At 34.9% G+C, this 16377-nt stretch overlaps 1 protein-coding gene across 1 annotated transcript; it reads left to right on the top strand.

Annotated features, from left to right (window-relative positions):
• Positions 1-12903, top strand: valopb (vertebrate ancient long opsin b). The gene is made up of 6 exons (XM_073828400.1): positions 1-137; positions 226-685; positions 2526-2736; positions 6241-6358; positions 6502-6741; positions 10320-12903. The coding sequence occupies exons 2-6, from the start codon at positions 316-318 to the stop codon at positions 10539-10541; spliced, it is 1161 nt and encodes a 386-aa protein (XP_073684501.1). The 5' UTR covers positions 1-137; positions 226-315; the 3' UTR covers positions 10542-12903.
• Positions 12904-16377: the final 3474 nt, after the last annotated feature.

Here is a 16377-nt window from a genome sequence, read left to right on the forward strand (position 1 = left end):
GCATGAACATGCTTATGCTCAACTGTGGACGCAAAGCGAGCGGACCTGTGAGGTTTAATTGCTACCCTCTGGACTTCTGCCTCCTCCAGTGGATTGCTTTACTAGAAAAGATTGGAATGAATAAATAATAAGAAAAAGTATACAACACACAGTAATTTTTACATTTATTGTTGTGTGTGTTAGAATTATTACCTATATTTTAAACTGACGTTATTTTTTTTACAGTGTTTTATTTTACAAAAACACCTGTCTTGGACTTTCAAGAAGCTCCCTAGTGATGATTTGAAGAATTTTCCCCTCATCTTTTTCATCCCAATGCCCGCCCTAGTCGCTGTCATGGAATCGTTTGGGTCTTCGGTCACCGAGTCTATCGACATCAGCACACCGGACGATCCGTTCACGGGTCCCCTCAAGTCTGTTGCGCCCTGGAATTACACTTTCCTCGCCTGTCTAATGTTCATAGTGACTTCACTGTCTATAACAGAGAACTTCACCGTTATGCTTGTGACGTTAAGATTCAAACAGTTAAGGAAACCGCTGAATTACATCATTGTTAATTTATCTGTTGCTGATTTTCTAGTTTCGCTGACAGGAGGCACTATAAGTTTTCTAACTAATGCAAGAGGCTACTTCTTCCTGGGCGTCTGGGCGTGTGTGCTGGAGGGATTCGCTGTCACTTTTTTCGGTGAGTTTTTATATAACTATACCAAAACGTGTAACATTTATTACTGTAATAAGTAGTACATATTTTATGTTATTTTAGTACTCATTGCTTTAGTCAAGTCGCCTTCATTTATAAAGCGCTTTATGAAGATTACGTCAAAGCAGCTTTACAGTGTTAAACTGTAAATATTTCGTCTGTAACGCAAGAGGATAATAGTAAACAGTCAATTTTTAGTTACAGTCAGTTCATCATTACTTCAGTGATGTTAGTGATGTGATTTAGTACTAGCCACTCCCATTGTTATTAATAACAAAGTGCATATTTTTGCTATTAATTTCTGTAGTGCGTGTTCCACTTGTTGCTAGTCCCTTTTCTAGTTTTATTCGTTAAAATACTAGTATTATTTATTATTAGTACTAGTAGATTTGTTACTAACAAGTGCAGTTTATCATTAGTACTTTTTGGGATAGTGAGTAGCCTACTAATAACAGGAAAAATTAGTAGACTATGTTAAAAATATGTTACAGTGACTGAAAAGATACAATTCACTTTTTAATTTCTTTCATTCTTTTTCTTTTACAACAAATACCATAGTTAAAATATGGTTACTATAGTGAAACAATAGTAAAGTTAGTTCAGAACTGCTAACATATTTACTGACATATCAGTTGAGATTTACTGATATAAAGAAGTATATAAGTACTTTATTTGAAACATTATTATTTAGAGACTACTTGTGCACAATGGACATTTCTTAATATGAAGCCTAAAATGTGTTTTTAAGTCACTATTAATGGAGACTGTATGATCTTTGAGTAATATTGGTCTTTAAATGCAATACATTTGAAGTATACTTGTATTGAAGTATTCCACTTTAGCACAATCAGATATACTTCAGTATATCTTTAGTTGGACGTCAGCACTATTTCCACACAATAAAAGTGTATTAGGCACAAAATTAGTTGTTCTAATTTAGCAGACTTAAAGTATGCCAGTTTAGTGTACTAAAAGTACAATTGCAGGGTATTTTTATTAAGTACATAAATATGTAAATGTATTTATAGTATACTTAGCTTGATATAAATGAATTTCAAATATGGATTTAAATATTTTAGTGTATTTACTTATCAGTAGGTTGGTTTTACAGCAGATAGTTGAACTAAAGTTATTGTAGAGAATCATGATACATTTTCTTCCATTTTCCAAACCACAGGGTCATAGTAATAATACTGGAGTCAATCCCAGCATCTCAGGCACTTTTCAAAAATGTAGTGATTAAAGTGTACTAAAAAAGATACTGTTTGGTTTTACTGAGTAAATGTTAAAACAAAATAGAAGCCCTGATTTCATGCATATTGTCTGTTTTACTAATCAACCTATTTCATCTACATAAGAAAAAAATCTTGCTTAGGTGAATCATAATTTTGACATAAAAAGTAGAAATGATGAGATCCAAAGTCATGGTTGTGAGATATAAAGTTGAAATCACAACTTTTTATCTTATCGTTTCGACTTTTTGTCCTAAATTTACTTTTTTTATCTTATAACTGTGATTCTCCAAAGCATTTTGTTCCTAAGTGGTGGATTAATGGCTTCCACAGTTACAAGCAATCAAGTAATCAGGGTTTTATTTGAGATTGAGGAGTTGTCCCATCCCTGCAGTAAACATCCATTAGCTGTTCTTGTTTCCAATGATACTCGTCGCTTTTTATGTAAAAGAACTGATTTGAAACTGATTGAAAAGCAAGCTAGGATCTTATAAAGTCATTTATGCAGTTATGCAGAACTTATTTCATCTCTTGTTAAATGTCAGTACAGGTACATGTTATATTACTGACACAGCACTTTCTTGGTTTTCCAGGGATTGTGGCTTTGTGGTCTTTAGCAATCTTGGCCTTTGAGCGTTACTTTGTGATCTGTCGTCCACTGAAAAATGTCCGGCTGGGAGGCAAGCACGCAGCTATGGGTCTTGTTTTTGTTTGGGCCTTCTCCTTCATCTGGACAATCCCTCCAGTTCTTGGCTGGAACAGTTATACAGTCAGCAAAATTGGCACCACCTGTGAACCCAACTGGTGAGTTTCTTCCTTTACTCCCTCGCTCACTTTGTTTATCCTCTCTAGCTCACAGTCTTTCAATCTCTCTCTGTGTTTTTCTGTCATGGACAACATACACAGTTACACAAAATGACCCTATTGATGAATACTAATGTGCCTTGCACATGTTTCTTAAAGTGGCATTATTTGGAAACAGACAAGGAGTACAAGTCAAGGCTTCTTCCTGAGTGTTATATTGTGACAGAAAAAAAGGAAACCACTTATAAACCCAAGGCTGATGCCATGCAGCCATCAGTTGAAAAATTGCTTTCAAGAGACTGGCACAAAACAGTTGTGGCTGTGGCTTGGCCTTGGCCTTGGAGCCCAAACAGTGCAAAAACAATTGCACACTGCACACTGACACAGAGAACACCAAGGATGGGGAATATTTTTACTGTTGTGGGGCATAGTTGCATCCATGTTGGTGTTCAGTACAGTAATGTAGTTCCTGCAGGTGAGATCTCTGACAGTAACACAGTAAGTTTGTAAATTTTGGTTTCAATTTAGCCTCACTTATCCAAATTTTGACACTGCCTTGAGGTTGCAGGTGCTTATTACTCAGTTATGTTGCAATCTTTGTTTGGACTGAACAAAGCACTTCACAAAGCATATTATGCAAATGTAATTGTGTAAAAAGATTACATAAGCATTATTTCCACACTTGTTTTTGTGTTCAAATGGTGTGTTTAAGTCCTCCTGGGAAGTTTGTATTTATTAGTTGGGAATTGTGAAGTCTAGTGTGTTCAAGTCACTTTAGTGCACCTTTTTTATTATATCAAGATTTTTGATACCATAGAAATGTAATAATTCTTGTCACCTGTCATCACAATTCCGAGTTATAAAGTCAGAATTGCATGATATAAACTCGCAATTCTAAGAAATAATGTTGCAATTGTGTGATATAAACTCGCCATTGCGAGTTATAAAGTCAGAATTCTGAGTTATAAACTCACAATTGCGAGTTATAAAGTCAGAATTGCATGATATAAACTTGCAATTGCGAGTTATTAAGTCAGAATTGTGTGATATAAACTCGCAATTACGAGTTAAGTCAGAATCGTGAGATATAAACTCAGTTCTGTGAGCATATCAGTCTGTTTTTCTCCTCAGAAATGAACTTTAGAAAAACTGGACTAGAAAAACAGTTCTGAGAAATGAAGTCAGAAATGTGTGATATAAACTCGCAATTACGAGTTAAGTCAGAAATGTAAGATAGAAACTCTGAACATCAGTCTTTTTTTCTCCAGAGAACTGACCTTTGTAACTCACTATTGCGAGTTTATATCTCACAATTCTAAGTAAAAAAGTCAGAATTGCAAGATACAAATGTGCAATGGTGAGAAAAAAATCAGAATTGCGAGATACAAAGTCGCAATTGCAAGGCCAATTCTGCAATTCTGACTTTATTTCTTGCAATTGTGAGTTTATATCCTGCAAATTTGACTTTATATCTAGCAATTCTGACTTTATAACTCGCAATTGCTGGTTTATATCTCACAGTTCTGAGAAAAAATGACGCAATTCTGAGAAAAAAAGACAGAATTGCGAGACGTAAAGTGCATTGAGACTGAGTTTCAACGGCTTAAAATCGCTTGTTTTTTAACCGCGGTGCTTAAAAATGTGTGCAAATGATATGTTTTCATGACCATGTAGCACAGCAATGTCCTTCACAAAACCCAACCAATTGCTACTTAAAACAAGCCCAATTTCATTTTGGAAGGTGTCCCTGGTAAAATCACATTCCAGGGGGTTTCTTACTGACATGCCCCTAACTTACTTTTCTTGCTGACACACCAATGAAAAGTTCAGAGTTTCCCACTCATAAATCCAATTTTGTGGTGATATTCATGTGCGTTTAAAGAGTTAGTTCACCCAAAAATTGAAATTAGCCCATGATTTACTCACCCTCAAGGCACCCTAGTTGTATATGACTTTCTTCTTTCATTTGAATCCAATCAGAGTTATATAAAAAATTGTCTTAGCTCTTCCAAGCTTTATAATGGCAGTGGACAGGTGTTTCTGTTCAACAGTACCAAAAGAAGTCCAATAAAGCGCATCCATCCATAATAAAATGTGCTCCACGTGGCGTGAATAAAGGCGAATTGATGCGTTTTTGTAAGAAAAATATCCATATTTAAAACTTAATAATCACTTTTCTCTAGCCTGCATTAACTGTCATATATGTAAGCTTTTCTGGGCGGATGACATAGGACAAATGCGTTGCACAAATGCCGCTGATCTCATGAAAACCAATGTTTGTTTACAGGAGCAAAGGAAGCAAAGATTGCTTACTTTAGCAAAGGAAAACCAGTCTCCTCTTGGCTTATATCAGAATTTTCCTCACGCTTCCGCCTTCGTAACTTCTCACACATACATCCTACTAGGGCTGGGCGATTAATCGAAAAGTAATCGAAATCGACATTCAGAACCTATAATCGATCAAATATTTCCAGGTCAATTATTTCAATTACTTTCCCTTTAAAAACACTACTGCGTGTGGAGTCACGTAACCCCGCTCCGTTACGTTGCGTTATTCCGCCGACATGTCGATGGAGAGCTTAAACAGTATTTATACAGTAAAAAGTATTTACAGGATATACAAGAGTAATTTTATTTAGAAGAGATACTGCTTAATTTCTACTTTTAATATTTATTATTATTTTATAAATAATTTATTTTGTTTCCAAAAGTGCAAGTTATTTATTTTCACTAATTTAAGAAAAATGTGACTTTTCATTTTAAGCAATGTGTGCTTTAATTTCAGTTGTTCAACACTGATGTTCAATAAATAATCATAGATAGTAGATAGTGTGTGCACCCTTCATTCAAAAATCTCTCACTTGTAATATGTGCGCATATTTACTGTACAAAACGTGTCAGTGAACTATGAGGGCAAAAAAAAAATATTATTTAAATATAATTAAATATAATTTTATTAATGAATAAAATAATCGTTCATTAATCGTAATCGGGTTAAAATGTTCAATTAATCGAGATTTTGATTTTAGGCCAAATCGCCCAGCCCTACATCCTACGTCATCCACCCAGAACAGCTCCCATGTACAAAAGTTAGTGCAAGCTAGAGAAAAGTGATTATTATGTTTTAAATATGGATATTTTTCTTACAAAAATGCATCGATTCACCCCCTGGAGCCATGTGAGGCACTTTTTTATTATGGATGGATGCACTTTATTGGACTTGTTTTGGACTGTTGAACAGAAACACCGGCCCACTGCCATTATAAAGCTTGCAAGAGCCAGCAAAATTTTTTATATAACTCGTCTGAAAGAAGAAAGTCATATACACCTAGGATGTTTTGAGGGTGAGTAAATAATGGGCTAGTTTTAATTTTTCAGTGAACTAAACCTTCAACTCATACAATCTATGAATACATAAACACAATCTTTCTAACACACCAAAAGTACCTGCTATGGCATGAAGGTAAAATTGAGGAGGTCTAAAGTCTCTCTTTTTTTTTAAAGGTACTCAACTGATTACTACGACCACACATACATCATCACCTTTTTCGTTACATGTTTTATCCTTCCACTTGGTGTGATCATCATCTCCTATGGTAAACTTATGCAGAAGCTCAGAAAGGTTTGTAATATGCTTTTATCTTGAATTTCATTACCTACTTTTATAGCAGATCTTTAGATATAAATAAATAAAACTATCAAAACTACATTCTTAAAGATAATCTTGGACTGCATTTAACCTTAGATCTCTAATATTTTTGATAGGTTTCGAACACTCATGGAAGGCTGGGTAATGCGCGTAAGCCTGACCGAGAGGTGGCGAGGATGGTCATTGTAATGATAGTTGCGTTCATGGTTGGATGGACGCCTTATGCAGCGTTCTCAATTATTGTCACAGCCTGTCCCACGATTCATATTGATCCTCGCCTGGGCTCAATACCGGCCTTCTTCTCAAAGACTGCGGCTGTGTACAATCCCATCATCTATGTCTTCATGAATAAACAGGTACATCTTTGCCATTTGTCATCCTTATCTGACATTTTCAGATCACTTACACATTTTATGAAAAAATAAATAATACTTAGAAGTTTAGGGTGCCACGCTGAGAACAAAAATCTCATTAAAGTGTTTTATATTTTATTTATTATGAATCGATTTGTAGTGTTATATGCCATCAATCAATAAAAGACAGAAACGCAACAAGGAATGAAAACTTTTATGGCATATATAACGTACCAAAATTAAACAACAAACTGAACAATGCGTGGCACCGTAAACACTATCTATCTATCTATCTATCTATCTATCTATCTATCTATCTATCTATCTATCTATCTATCTATCTATCTATCTATCTATCTATCTATCTATCTATCTATCTATCTATCTATCTATCTATCTATCTATCTATCGACATATCGCAGTAAACATCAGTCAGTAATTGTTGATTATTGCACTATGGGAAATGGTTATTATAGTTTCTTGTCACAATTCAGTATGCTGTACTAGAAAAGCCATTGCATGAGCAGGTGGTCTGAACTTCTACACTTTTTTTCTTCTATCATATGTCAGGGACAAATCACAGACATCTGATGCTCTTTACTCTGACAGTTTTGGTTGAGGAGATTTAATTAATGTATTAAATATTCATATTTAATGTTTAAATTCACAGAAGTGGAGTTGTCTTTATATACCCAATGAAAAATGTATTATATCTTTATACATCCACCTCAGGAAATGTTTGAGTGCCTTTAGCTTTCCTAAGGGAAGGTCTTGGGTCCTCCAGTTCAATTGCTTCAACTGCTGTATCGTCCTTGGCAAACAATGGTTTAAACATCTGACTATTTCCATTTTAAAGATATTCTGTATTCTCTAGTCTACTCTACACAGTTGCTCCATGATATCTTATTCTTTTTTTTTTGACATACATTAAGCCACATACATTAAGCTCAAGGAGCGAATTTTCTCCTCGGTGTCCCTGTGGTGTGTCGTTTGATGTAAAGGGCGAAGCAGTGATCTTTTGTAGTCATTTTACTCTGATGACCACCCCTAGGATGTGGGTCCCAGGTGGTTTGGAGCGGAGGCTGCTGGACCCCTTGAGCTGTGCACATCTTCCAGAACTAACCCAGTTCCTTCCCAGCTGTTCCCAGAATAAATTCAGGTCAAGGGTCACAGGGTCGCAAATATCTCTGATGTGAGAGAGAGAGACAGACTACATTATAGAGACAGGAGAACAAACACTTGAGAGTGAGAGTATGTTTTTTTTTTAACCATATAGCACCGGTAATGCTGCATTGTATTTGGATATCACAAGACCTCTTGAGTATATGGAGAATCCTACAAAAAATGTACTTGTCATATTTGGTCTGTGTATATAGACATGTCTTTTATTGACGTTTGCTATTATTTGGTGTATTCAGTAAGAATGCAAAGTTGATTATCAGTCTTTTCTGAAATGGATTGTATGGAGATTTGATAGATCTGAAATAGAACATGCCTTTGCCTTTGTAGAATATATAATATACTGCTGTTTTTTAATGTTGTTGTGACTTTTTATCTTACAGTTTAGACTTTTTTTCTCAAAACTGTGTGATACAAACTCTCAATTCTGACATTTTTTCCCCAGAATATAAACTTACAATTGCAAGTTATCAAGTCAGAATTGTGTGACATAAACTTGTGAGTTATAAAGTCAGAATTGCATGATAAACTTAAAATTCTGACTTTTTTTTCAGAATTGCAAGTTTATATCACACAATTCTGAGAAAAAAAGTCAGAATTTTTGAGTTTATATCTCGCAATCCTGACTTTACAAATCTAAACTGTGAGTTTATATCACGCAATTCTGGTTTTATAACTCGCAATTTTAGAGTTCATATTTCACAATTTTGAGAAAAATAGTCAAAAAGTTTACATCTCGCAATTCTGACTTTATAACTCACAATTGTGAGTTTATATCACAATTCTGATTTTATAACTCAATCTTATAACTATATACACAACTCGCAATTCTGAGAAAAAAGTCTGAACTGTGAGATAAAAACTCACAATTCTGAGAAAAAAAATCCAAATTTTGAGTTTATATCTCGCAATTCTGACTTTATAACTCATAATTTAGAGTTTTTATTTCACAATTTTTAGATAATTTGTCAGAATAGTGAGATATAAACTCGAAATTCTAAGAAAAAAGTCAAAAAGTTTACATCTCGCAATTCTGACTTTATAACTCACAATTGTGAGTTTATATCACAATTCTGATTTTATAACTCAATCTTATAACTATATACTTAACTCGCAATTCTGAGAAAAAAGTCTGAGATAAAAACTCACAATTCTGAGAGAAAAAAAAACAAAATTTTGAGTTTATATCTCGCAATTCTGACTTTATAACTCATAATTTAGAGTTATTTCACAATTTTGAGAAAATTTGTCAGAAGAGTGAGATATAAACTCGAAATTCTGAGAAAAAAGTCACAATTGTGAGATATAAACTTAAAATTCTGAGAAACGACAAAATTTTAAGCTTACATCTCGCAATTCTGACATTTTAACTCGCAATTGTGAGTTTATATCACAATTTTGATTTTATAACTTGCAATTTAGAGTTTATATTTCACAATTCTGAGAAAATTAGTCAGAATAGAGAGATATAAACTCACAATTCTGAGAAAAAAAATGTCTGAATTGTGGGATAAAAACTCACAATTCTGAGAAAAAAGTCATAATTTCGAGATATAAACTCGAATTCTGAGAATTTTTTTTTTTTGAGTTTATATCTCGCAATTCTGACTATAACTCGCAATTGTGAGTTTATATCAGAAAGTTTATGTCAGAATAGCAAGATATAAACTTGCAATTCTGAGAAAAAAAGTCTAAATTGTGAGATAAAAAATTCAGAGAAAAAGTCAAAAGTCAAAATTTTGAGTTTATATCTCACAATTCTGACTTTATAACTTGCATTTGCAAGTTTATATCACACAATTCTGATTTTATAACTCGCAATTTAGAGTTTATATTTCACAAACCTGAGAAAAATAGTCAGATATAAACTCGCAGCTCTGAGAAAAACTTCTGACTTGTGAGATAAAAAGTCGCAATTACCTTGGAAACGGACTTCCATAAATCAGTGCAGTTTGTCTTTGCATATTCTGCTTGTATTATTCTGTAAATGTATACAGACCATAGTGCTTCTCGGCATTACAAATTTGACTGAGAGTGTCGCTAATATTATAATTACCCAGGGTACCTCATTTTCATCCACTGCAACCAAAACCTTAAGGAAATGAATATATTTACTTCTCGTGACCTTATCTGCTTTAATTAAGGTCAAGATGTCTTTGTTTTTACATAGAATACATCTTGCTTAATGACCTTTTCCTCGTTTCAATGCAAAGGTTGTGCAAAGGTCTAACTACTGAAAACAAATCTCTACATGGTGGCACAGGAACTGTAAATTAATCAAAGCCTTTTTTGTGTGTTTTGAGTTCATAACGAGCATAATTATAATCATGCTTTTTATTTGTATATATTGTATGGAAACTTGACCATCATCCTTACTCAAACTGAAACATTCTTTCTCTCAGTTCAGGAAGTGTCTGATGCAGATGTTTAAAGGAAATGTCACCAATCTGGACTCCACCAATCTGAACCAGACATCAGACAAAGGGGCCACAGCAGAGAGCCACATCGGAGAGATGTCCACCATTGCAGCTCGTGTGCCCATGTCCATGGGCAACATGGAGAAAAGTGAGGATGAAGAGGAAGAGTCAGAGCAAAGTGAGAATGGAGGTCCAAAGCAGCTCTAGGATAGTCGAGTGTGTCCTTTGTAGAGAAGGACTAGTTTGTCTAAATAAATGTATACCTTTAAGCTGTTGTCTAACTAAAGCATAAATCCTACAGTCGTTACCTCTATTGGAATGCATATGTTAGAATGTATTGTTTGTGTTTTCACGTTCTTTGTCGTTGTTTGTATTTCTTTATGTTGTGGCGATTTGCAGTCTTGGTGTATCTGTGTACTTGTCAGTATTGCGTTATTACCTTACATAAATATGAGTGAGGCAGGCAATACATTTCCATACAGTCCTCTGAACAAATGCTTTTCGTTTTCGGATCTGTCTACTCTCACTATATTGCTGATTGCACACTAGTTTGAATGCCAATTAAAAACTATAATATTGCAATAGTTTTCAGTTTCAGATCATACAGTGCCCTCTACTAATATTGGCACCCTTGGTAAATATGAGCAAAGGTGGATGTAAAAATAAATCTGCATAATTTATCCTTTTGATCTTTCATTCAAAAATTTCACAAAATTGTAACCTGTCATTGAAGTAAATCAGCAGAACCTAGGGGTGAAATCTCATTATGAAATAAATGTTTTTCTCTAGTTCACGTTGGCCACTATTATTGGCACCCAATTACTGCAACATTCTTTTCCCAAGATAAGAGTTCTGAGTTTTCTCCAACAATGTCTAATGAGTTTGGAGAACACCTGACAAGAGAACAGAGACCATTCCTTTATACAGAATCTCTCTAGAATCTCTTTTCCCAGCTTCATGTTGGTGCTTCTTCTCTTCAGTTTCTATACAGGGTTCAGGTCAGGGAACACAATTTTGTGTTGATTTTGATGTTTGTTTTGGATCATCGTCCTGCTGGAAGATGCAACCATGGCCCATTATAAGATTTCTAACAGAGGCAGTCAGGTTTTGATTTTTTATCTGCTGGTATTTGATAGAATCCATGAAGCCATGTATCTAAACACGATGTCCAGGACCTCCGGCAGAAAAATAGGTCCACAACATTAAAGACTCAGCAGTATTTTTAACCGTGGGCTTGGGGTACTTTTTTATCCCTGTTTGCACCAAAACCATCTGGAGGGTTAGCTGCCAAAAAGCTCATTTTTATTTTCATCTGACCATAGAAGCCAGTCTTGTTTGAAGTTCCAATCATGTCTGACAAGTGAATATGCTGGAGTTTGTTTTTGGTGAGCCAGAAGAATTTTTTCTTGAAACCCTCTGGAACAACATGTGGTGATGTAGGGGGTGTTTGATCATTTTATTTTAGGCTTTCTGACCCCAAGACTTAACAATTCTCTGCAACTCTCCAACTGTGATCCTTGGAGAGTCTTTGGCCACTCAAACTCACCTCCTTATCGTGCATTAGGATGATATGGACACACATCCTCTTCCAGGCAGATTTATAACATCTTTAGTTGATTGGACTTTCTTAATTATTGTCCTGATGGTGGGAATGGGGATTTTCAGTGCTTTAGCTCTTTTCTTACAGCCACTTTCTATTTTGTGAAGCTCAACAAACTTGTTCTGCACATCAGAACTACATTCTTTGGTTTTACTCCTTCTGATGGATGATTAAGGGAATTTGGCTTTTGTGTTCCTCATATTTATAATCCTGTGGAACTGAAAGTCATGGCTGGACAATTTTATACTCCTAGCCACGCTGGTGTGCTAAAAAAAATTAATATTAATGGGAATATACTTCAGAGAAATTTTACATAGACAAATTTCTAGGGGTGCCAATAATTGTGGCCAACGTTAACTAGAGAAAAACATTTATTTCATAATGAGACCCCCACACCCATTTTCCATAGTTTTACTTCAATGAAAGGTTAGAATTTTGTGAATTTTTCGAATGAAAGATCTAAAGGATAAATGATGCAGATTTATTTTCACAGTCAGCTTCGCTCATATTTACTAAGGGTGCCAATATTAGTGGAGGGCACTGTATCTGCTTTGCAATAAGATCAATGTCCCTCATCTCATGGAAATAAGATCCTGACAGTTCAGTTTCTTGTCTATTGTTGATTTTGCAGTCTTGTTTTGAAAGGTTTAATGAATTAGAGTGTTTATCAAATTGTATTGATTTAGTAGCCTATGTACACTTTGGTGTATGAGTGCTTGTGTGTTTGAGTGAACTGTCTGAATGTCTTGTTAGGCCGTAATGTTCGATATTTGCTCAACATTTCTGTCTCAATTGAATATTAATATTGATGTTTGTCTGTGGCATGCCAAGAAATATTTTACTAATGTATTTATTTATCTATTAATGTCTTGAAGTAATTTTGATTTGATGTGTCATATTTACACATTTTTATTTATTTTTAAAACATGTCAATGTTGTAGAACAGTAATAAAACAAAGTGCAATAGTGTTCACTATTTATTAGATAAAAATATATAAGATAAATACTACTGTGACAAATCCATTGTGTTTACTGCATCACACAGAAAACCTGAAATAATAGAATCTTTTAGATGAGAGCTGAGCTCTGTAGGTTCCCTTAAGCTCAGAAGCACTCTTTCAACATCAGCCTGGTAAATGAAAACATCTGAATTCAATTTTTTTTTCCTTGCCATGGTTTATCACCCTAGGTAGCAAGAGGAACCAAGTATCAGTGCACAAAAGAAGATTCAGCAACAGAGGGCCACCATGCTTGATATCACTCATAAAGTGAAAAGTTAGAAGAGGAAAACAACTTTGGCCTGGAGTTTTAAAGGAATAGTTCACCTAAAAAAAATAATAATAAAAATGCTGAAAATGTACCTTCAGGCCTTTCTGGATATTTAGGATTACACAACTTGCTCACCAGTTGATCCTCTGCAGTTAATGGTGCCTCGTGTCTGAAAAACATCACAATAATCCACAAGAAATTCACACAACAAGTCCATCATTAACTTCTTATGAAGTGAAAAAAAATGTTTCTAATAAACAAATTCATCACTGTAATGTTAATTGGTCACTTCTGGTCCAAATTCCACTCTGTAATACATAAAAATGTTTCCTTCGGGAAAAAAAAAATCTATTTCATGTTGTGCTCTGACCTTGAAATCCACCAATTTATTTGTTCAGAACTGTTATGATCTGTGCATATTTCTCTCCTGATTCAGACTTTTCTCCTGATAGAGGACTCTTGTTTAGCAGAAGCAACAGTTTAAAGTTAAAGGAACACTCCACTTTTTTGGAAATAGGCTCATTCTCCAACTCTGCTAAGTTAATAAGCTGAGTTTTACCGTTTTGAAATCCATTCAGCCGTTCTCCTGTTCTGGCGATATCCCTTTTATCATAGTTTAGCATAGATCATTGAATCCTATTAGACCAATAGCATTGTGTTCAAAAATGACCAACAAGTTTCGATATTTGTCCTATTTAAAACTTGACTCTTCTGTAGTTATATTGTGTACTAATACCGGCGGAAAATGTAAAGCTGCGATTTTCTAGGCCGATAAGATTAGGAACTACACTCCCGCACAGTAATATCATGCAGCGCCTGAAATTAGTTCCCAGCTAGGTTAGCATTTCCACATGTGCTGCGTGATATTACTGCGCCTGCTGGGTCCAAAAAAGGTGGAGTGTTCCTTTAAAACTTTGTTGATTAGCAGATTTTCACCTCATAGGATGTTAAATGTTGGACTTAAAGGAACACTCCACTTTTTTTGGAAATAGGCTCATTCTCCAACTCCCCCCGAGTTAATAAGTTGAGTTTTACCATTTTGAAATCCATTCAGCCGTTCTCCTGTTCTGGCGATATCACTTTTAGCATAGCTTAGCATAGATCATTGAATCCTATTAGACCAATAGCATCACGTTCAAAAATGACCAACGAGTTTCGATATTTGTCCTATTTAAAACTTGATTCTTCTGTAGTTATATCATGTACTAAGACCGGTGGAAATGCAAAGCTGCGAGTTTCTAAGCTGATAAGATTAGGAACTACACTCCCATTCCGGCGTAATAGTCATGGAAGTTTGCTGCCGTAATATGGCCGAAGCAGGAGCAGTAATAGCACGTAGCACATGTGCAAACTAGCTGGGAACTCATTTCTGATAATACTCCGCCTGCTTCGGATATAACTACAGAAGAGTCAAGTTTTAAATACAACAAATATGGAAACTCGTTGGTCATTTTATGAACGCGATGCTATTGGTCTAATAGGATTCAATGATCTATGCTAAGCTATGCTAAAAGTGATATCGGCAGAACAGGAGAACGGCTGAATGGATTTCAAAACGGTAAAAATCAACTTATTAACTCGGGGGGAGTTGGAGAATTAGCCTATTTCCAAAAAAAGTGGAGTGTTTTTCGGTGAGCTACCCAGGTCCAGAAAGTGAAACACATAACTGTGTACAAAAACGATTACTCGCTGTTTTACCGCCTCTAGTGTTCATTTCTGCTGGAAACTGCAGTGATATGTACTTATTGATAGGTATTATACCTTTTGAAAAAAGGTCCCACAGGTAACGTTACATTTGTGTCATGAGATAAGGTAGCAACAATCAAAATCTGTTCATGGATGGCCTGAGGGTAAGTACATTTCAAGCAACTTTTGGGTCAACTATTCCCTTTAAATCCTACATTACCTATATCAGCATTAAAGACAACAGTGTTTTCTTTAAACTCACAGTTTATGATAAATTAAGGAAGGTGGTTTATTAATAGATTCAAATGAAGTCAAATTCATTAATTAAATGTATTTAAACCTTAATGATTCAAATTCAGTTTAATAATGGATACTAGGTCTACATCATATAGCAGATGAAAGTAGAGTCAGCAATGAGCATGAACAAAGATGCCTTCTGAACAAAGGTACTATGTAGGCTACCTTTTCCCTGAAGCATTAGCAGGCATTCCAAGGCATTCGATTGGACTTATGCATTTATGTGTCACAATTCTGTGTGATCAATGACAATTACAAAGGCCTCAAGATTAAAGTAGACAGGTTTAAAAGATGACGCTTTTGAGTCCTTGATGTGTATCAGTGATGTAGTCATTAAAACTGCTCATGCTGTGTGAATACATCATGCCCTATAGCATATACATTTTTTATGTGACATATACAACATAAAAATTCATGTTACTATCTTCAGGGGATAGTTTGTGTGTGTGTGTGTGTGTGTGTGTGTGTGTGTGTGTGTGTGTGTGTGTGTGTGTGTACAGTATGTGTGTTTAACATTAATAGAAAGAGACAGAAGATATATATATATATCCACCTAGGTTTTTAAAAAAAAAATAATAATAATGATTCTGTGCAATAAGATGAACATTGCAGCTTTACAAGCATAAAATTATTCTTTAATTGCTTTAAAAGTTTTTAACAAAATATTTGCTTAGTTACAGTTGATTGACATCCCATGATGCTGTTCCCTTTGTTAGAATATCATGCAAACCACCTAAATATGCATGGAAATATGTCTGGCTACGATACTCTTGAAAAATCTGTTTGTTCATCTTCTTTTGTCTCAGTTTGAGTTTTACATTATTTTTTACTTGGAGTGTTTCTTTGAGAATTTTTAACGCTTGTATTCTTTTGTGAAAGCTTCAGATTGGTATGAATTTCAGGATTTCTTGCTATAGAAATCTGCATTGCCTGAAGTACTCTGTAATTAGAATTCATCAGGCATGCTGAACTTTTTTAGAGGGCACTACTAGGAAATCTCCAAAGCAATGTGATAAGAACAGGCTTAGCTTGGTCACGAGGCCAAAATGCCTGTTTACACAAACAGCAATGAGGTAACCATAGGGCTTACTTGAAATGAATTACTTTCTGTGGTTTCCTCTTTCATTAGAAAGTAGTGTGTATTTTTTCATGCTATGCAATTTTTTTTCCTTTTGCTGCATTTCACACACA

The sequence above is a fragment of the Garra rufa genome, chromosome 22 (assembly GCF_049309525.1).
Source record: "Garra rufa chromosome 22, GarRuf1.0, whole genome shotgun sequence".
Classification (NCBI taxonomy): Eukaryota; Metazoa; Chordata; class Actinopteri; order Cypriniformes; family Cyprinidae; genus Garra; species Garra rufa.